The sequence below is a fragment of the Ammospiza caudacuta genome, chromosome 1 (genome assembly GCF_027887145.1).
Source record: "Ammospiza caudacuta isolate bAmmCau1 chromosome 1, bAmmCau1.pri, whole genome shotgun sequence".
Lineage (NCBI taxonomy): Eukaryota > Metazoa > Chordata > Aves > Passeriformes > Passerellidae > Ammospiza > Ammospiza caudacuta.
In genome coordinates, this window is record NC_080593.1 from 146,423,969 (window position 1) to 146,430,668 (window position 6,700).

The 6,700-nt window shown below is 37.5% G+C and overlaps 1 protein-coding gene across 6 annotated transcripts in view; it reads left to right on the forward strand.

Annotated features, from left to right (window-relative positions):
* EFR3A (EFR3 homolog A) overlaps nucleotides 1-5,180 on the forward strand; it is a 75,496-nt gene extending 70,316 nt beyond the window's left edge. For 5 of the 6 annotated variants that reach the window (XM_058801132.1, XM_058801168.1, XM_058801152.1 and 2 more), the window contains 3 exons: nucleotides 185-288; nucleotides 897-946; nucleotides 2,161-5,180. In XM_058801132.1, coding sequence (XP_058657115.1) covers nucleotides 185-288; nucleotides 897-946; nucleotides 2,161-2,266 — 260 coding nt within the window. In that variant the 3' untranslated portion in view covers nucleotides 2,267-5,180. The remainder of the gene's footprint in view (nucleotides 1-184; nucleotides 289-896; nucleotides 947-2,160) is intronic. The other variant, XM_058801177.1, reaches the window with a different exon arrangement.
* Nucleotides 5,181-6,700: the final 1,520 nt, after the last annotated feature.

Below are 6,700 nucleotides of genomic sequence, written 5' to 3' on the forward strand. Positions count from 1 at the left end.
AACCATCTTCCTGAAACTTTATCTGTGTTTTGCTTTAGGAGCAATGCCAAATGACTGATCACTTGAGAATGGTTGCACTTCATGCACAATCCTTATTCACTTCTGCAGTGCACATTTGATATTTCTTGTACTTCATAGGCAAAGATTGCATTTGTCTTTAATTTTTTTTCATTATTCTTTTAAGATAACAATGGACTTGAAGAACAGGAAAAGGAAAAAAGGCGTCTCGTGATTGAGAAGTTCCAAAAAGCACCGTTTGAAGAAATTGCAGCTCAATGTGAAACCAAAGTGAGTTTCTACAAAATGTTAGCACTGAGGATATCAGTGTAGGCATTAGTGGGCATGTGCTGACTGAAGGTGATTTGAGTTGTTGTGTCACTGCTGCTGTTACTTGTTTAGAAGTTCAGTTCTTTGTTTTCTCTCCAGTGCTATCTGGTGGAAGATTCCAGTAATTTGTAGTGTGTTTGTGTTTGTTCCTAGACCGTTTGGAAGATAATGGGTAATTTGTTCATTCTGCACCTTAATTCTTCTTCCTTGCTCTCTTTGGAATCCAGGTTCACAGTCCATTCCTCTTTCATTCTGGGATAACTGGAGCAGGATTTAACCCACTATGTATTTTAAATAACTAAATGTATTTCAGGTTTGTTAAACCCCTGTCTGCCACAGCAGAATTTGCTCTAGAATTCTTGGCACTCCAGGACAGGCTCACCCAATCTCAAATACATCTTTAAGGCTCAGAATCCTTGCAGCAATGAGAAAGGAAATTAAGAAATGTGGCCTAGATTTACATGTGGCAGTGTGGAACACACTCACCTGAGTGTGGCGTGGCACACCCATTGTAGCTCAGTTCATTATCTAGGAGTTAATAATCCAATTTTGACTTTTTTTTTCCCTAGGCAAACTTGCTTCATGATAGACTGGCACAGATACTGGAACTCACCATCCGGTAAGGCTTTATGCAAGAAGAATATCATACCTGAAAAACTATAATTTTTAAAGAATTGTGGCTGTTTTCAGATGGTTATGTCATAGTGTTCTCAAACACATATATTGGGGAGAAAATAATTGCTGTAAGTGAATGCTGTGGTTTAGCCCTGATAGGTCCATGTAGCCCTGTGTAGCCACTGGCTTAACCCTCCTCAGCAGGATGAGGAGGAGAATTGGAAGGGTAAAAGAAGAAAAACGATGGGTTGAGATAAGAACAATTTAATAGGTAAAGCAAAAGTCACACATGCTAGCAAAGCAAAATAAGAAATTCATTCACTTCCCATGGGCAGGCAGGTGTTCAGCCATTTCCAGCTAAGCAGGACTCTTTGGGAAGGCAAATGCCATCACTCTGAATGTCCCTTTTTTCCTACTTCTTTCCTTGAAGCTGTTACTGCTGAGCATGGCACCATATGACATGGGGTATCCCATGGGTCAGTTGGGGTCAGCTGTCCCATTTGTGTCCCCCCCCCAACTTCCTGCCCACCTGCAGCCCACACCCTGGCCCAGCAGTGTGAGGAGCAGAAAAGACCTTGACTCTGTAAGCTCTGCTCAGCAGTAACACAAACATCTCTGTGTTATCAACACTGTTGCCAGCACAAATCCAAAACACAGCCCTATACCAACTACTGTAAAAAACAAATCATCCAAGCCAAAACCAGCACGCTGAAAAAGAGTACTTTTTGATTTTCTTACTTCTTTGAATCTTCTTGATAGTGGATAATGTCCAGAAACCATGTCACTATGTCTTACAGTATCTCTGTGTCCGTCAGTAGTATTGCAGGATGCTGTTGTTTTCCCAATGCTGCATCTGGTTGAGAAAATAATTAGATATTGACCATCCCGAGCAGTACATGGTGTTATTATAGAGAGTTGTGCACATCATTATGCAGAATAAATAGTATTTATTAGCAGTAAGATGCATTTTGATAGTTCTGTAACATCAGTGAAATTGATGATGCAGACAAGAATATAAAAATCCTCAGGGCATGATAATTTAATTAGAATTTCAGGATGAGGATAAAATGCTGTTGGTATTTTATTATTTTATTATATACTGTTGGTATATATATGGAGGTTAGTTTAATCTTGTTTCTCTCCTGTAAGTATGTAAATTTATATAAAAGCAATCCATGTAAGTGTAAATTGTGTATATTGGTTGTGCTTCTCACACAGTCCTCCGCCCAGCCCCTCAGGAACGATGACCATGACTGCTGGACATCCTCATTACCATTCTGTTCCAGTCTATGAGATGAAGTTTCCAGATCTTTGTGTGTATTAAGTGTCTTCTGAAGTCTGCTGGACATTATTTAGAGTAGAGTACAATAGAAAGAACAAGATGAGTTTTCAAATTTTATTGTTTATTGTATCTAACTTTAATATAATGATGGACATGAGCCAAATACAGATTATTTTAGCCAAATTCATGAAACTGTCTTGAATTGTTTTATTCTGTAATATATTTTGAGTTAGGTTTTTCACAGACCATGTTTCTTCATTTTCATATTTGAGTACATGTAAAAGATTTAAAACTTGTCTTGCCATATAGGTAAATATTTCAGTTACTCTAGGAATTTGTATTGCTTCAAATTCCTTTAATTTGAGATATTGTAACTGAAAAACCTATTAAAGCCTTTGTTTGGTTTGGTTTTTGGTTTTTTTTGGTTGGTTTTTTTTGGTTGGTTGTTTTGTTGTTTGTTTGTTTGGTTTTTTTACTCCTCTCCTCCTCAGTTCTCTGTCAAACTAGAATGCTTTTGGCTTGCTTCATCTCATTCAATGTAACCAGGGGAGCCCTACCTGAGCTCCCTTTTTTCCTGTTGTCACAGCTGCTCAACTTGTGTGGTTTGGAATAGATGGAAAAACCAATACCTTACCTGTGTTCAAATACAGTGAATGAATTAATGAGCACTTATTAAGTATATTTTGATGCATCACATAACATGCTTTTTAGATAGCTTCATCCAGTATATGTACTGTGTTTCTTGCTAAAAGTTAAATCTTAAGCTTTGCATAAGAGAGGAGAAATCTCCTCTTGAAGCACGGAATTGTGCAATATATTTCATGTCTTAAGATGTATGGTTTACAGACTGTACTTTTGAAAACACTGTAGTATTTTACTGTCTGCTTTAGTATAAATACAGGAGAGATATATTTAGTATAGCAGAAAATAAACTGAGGGCATTTTAAATCATAAATACTAAAACTATATTCTGTGAGACATTTCTCTGTAGTTTATAACAGCTTTTTAGTGATATTTTAGAAATTGAAAGTAAACTCAATGAAACCATTTAAAGATCAAGAATTTATTACATATATTTTCAAGCAAAAGCATTTTTAGAGACGCATATCTGTGTTTGTTTTTGTTTCATTTCTCAAACCTTTAAGGTAAATTTCATAGGTTTATGTATCTGAGCATATACTATTCAAATGTAAATAAAGTAAAACTGATAAAGTAAATCATGGACATTTGATGATAATTATCAAGGCTATCTTTATGACTCACTAAATCCTGCCAGCAAAAAAAGATAAACAGCATTCATTGATGCCATGAACAGTAAATCTGAAGTCCCTTAATTTATCTGAATCTGACTGGGGCAGTGTAAACATGAATGAATGCTCTCAAATATCTATAATAAATGTAGACATTTAATTGAGTGTTTTGGATGAACAGTGAACATGAAGAAAGTAACCTAACTTCAGTTAGGCCTGCTTTGAGTAGGGACTTGGTTTAGATGACTTTCAGAAGTCCCAACCTAAATTAATCTTTGATTGCATAACTCATGATCTGAAGGATTATTAGCCCTGCTAATTTGCTGACTGGAGCATTTGCAAACCCATTGTAAAAAAGATTTTAATTTTTTTTAACAGTACTTCAGTATTGTACTGGACTACATTTAAAGGCCTGATGTGGCATGACATAGGGAAATATCAGCTACTTAAACCTATGAGATGACATGCTGAGTTTCAGAAAGCATTCACAAAGCTCAAAAGGTAATTGAGACCTTCTTTTCAGTTTAACAGTGCAATCACAGCTGTTAGTGGATGACGAAACAACCCCTTATCTACAGCATTCCGTTGTGATTTTTACTGCTGCAGCGTGTCAGCCTGATCAGACCACAGTCTACACATAAATAGGACTCTAGCTTTTAGTTTTCACTTTTTTTTTCCTTTTTTTTTTTTTAAGGTAAGACTAAGAGTTTTTGGCCTGTATAAAGACTGTAATTTCTTAAAAAGTAAATCCAACATAGGGATACAATGTAAAAAACCTACCCACTCTGTCATTTTTTTAAGAATAACACTTGGCACTTTTGTACAAAAAGAAGGAGTCTTAAGTATTACAGAATGTACTTCTGTTTGCACTTGTGCAGTATGGAGACTGTGCTGTAAATACAGGATTGTTTCTGTGATTGAATTCTGTTGCATGAATGCTGCATGTGAAAAAACTAGATTCAGCATTTCATTTTCTGTTCTGTTAATGAAGTATTTTTCCTTTATGGTAATGATAGGTTTCTGTGTTTCCAATGTTCAGTTTGGGAAATGCAGGTGTTGTGCAGGTGTAGTGCAGGGAGTGAAGAGTTTGTAACCCTCTGTGTGTTCACATGGTATTTCATTTCTTCCTTTGGAAATTCAGGGAGTCTGTAAGTTGAGAATTGGTTCACTGAGTCTGTAAGTTGATAATTGGTTCACTCTGGCCTTTCTACACACATGGGAGATGGGAGTGACTGTAAAATGTATTGGTATGGTAGTTACTGTTATATGAGCCAATGAATGAAGCCAAAAGAATTAAGAATGCTGTTTGTTGTACAGTACAAAGCTGCTTTGTTTCACTTCTCTTTAAGTTCTTCAGACAAGCTGCAGAACTTAAAAGCTCCTTATGCAAACTGGCCCTGTGTTATCTGCAACACACTGAGCACTGTCTTAATGGTTATAATTGGTACCCAGTTTAAATGTATTCCAGCTGTTGCTTGGGGTTCTCTTTCCTATTATGTCATCTTGAAAAAAATATAGCTTTTGGTAGTGAGTCACTTTAAGATAAATTCATGGTCATACTAAAAGGTAGAAATAGCCTGTTGTCCAAAACCAGAGTAGGGCTAATTTGTCTGTTGTTCCAATGGTAATATATTCTGTACTGTATGTAATGAACCAGTTTCAATAAATGTAAGAACACACTGTGCAATCTATATTTAAGCAATAAAATAAACCAAAATTTAAAAAATAACCTTTTATAAGGTGTCAGTTAATTTTTATTGCTCACAATTTATATGTCAATTACTAATTTTTTAGCATTTAAAATAGCCCTCAGTTTGCACACCCATTTGTTTTTTACAGATTTTACAGCATTGCATCATTAAACTACTACATTTATTTACTATTAAACCTGCACAGGCTTGAGAGATGGGGCTGTAAGAATCTCATGGGGTTCAGCAAGGCCAAGTGCAGAGTCCTGCTCCTGGGGTCAGGGCAATCCCAAGCACAAACACAGACTGGGAGGAAAATGGAGTGAGAGCAGCCCTGGGGAGGACTTGGGGGTGTTGGTGGGTGAGAAGCTCAGCAAGTCCCAGCAATGTGCTCTGGATGCAGTCCAGAAACCAAACCTGTCCTGGGCTGCACCCAGTGCCCCATGGGCAGCAGGGCAGGATAGGGGATTGTCCCCTCTACTCTGCCCTTGGGACACCCCACCTGAGGTCCTGCATCCCACTCTGGAGCCCCCAAAACAAGAAAGATGTTCACTTCTCCAGAGGAGGCCACAAAGTTGGTCAAGGAGCTGGAGCATCTCTGCTGTGGGGACAGAGTTGGGGCTCTTAATCCTGGAGGAACATGACTTCCCCTGGCTCTGGGGAGACATGATAGCACTTTGTAGTTCCTAAAGGGGATTCAGGAGAGCTGAAGAGGACTTTGGGCAAGGGCATGCAGATAAGACAAGAAAGAATGGCTCCAGATTGAAAGAGTGTGTTTAGATCTAACTTTAGATGTCAGAAAGTTCTTTCCTGTGAGGGAGGTGAGGCACTGGAACAGGCTGCCCACAGGAGCTATGGCTGCCCCATCCCCTTAAGTGTTCATGGCCAGGTTAGAAGGGGTTTGAGCAACCTGGTCTAATGAAAGGAGTTGGTGCCCATGGGGCAGACAAAGAATTCAATGATTAAAAGTTAAAATATTGAAGTAGGAAATGTTTGTAGATTAGTTGTTAATAAATCTATTTTGGGAAACATGTAGGTTTTGGCCAAGCCTGTGAAAAATATGGTGTAAAGTGACTATGAGAATGAGAAAGAAAAAAGCTATACTAAATGTTTCTTTTTTATCTGCTTGTCATTTTAAAAATTATTTTAGCAATGATCTCTGATTCTGAATAAATGTAGCTAATCACGACTAGATTATTTAAGACTTCACTTTATCATCACAATTCATGTGGTAGTAATTAGGGCACAACTTGAGTGTTAAATTCTTCCTGAAATAGAGTTACTGGGGAAAAAAGCTCAAAGGAATTAATGACAAATTGCCTGAACAAAAGCATATTTATATTGTTATTTCTCTTTTACCTGATTGACTAAATGATCCATCCCTATCTCTGCAATCAGAAAATTCAGCATAGTTGAGTGAATGTTTGCATAACCATGAAGGTATTCATAATTAGCAGAAAGGAATGGGAGTTTATTTTAAGGTGAGGTGTTCAGAGCAGCAGCACCACTCTTGTCAAAGAGATGAACTGATGTTATTG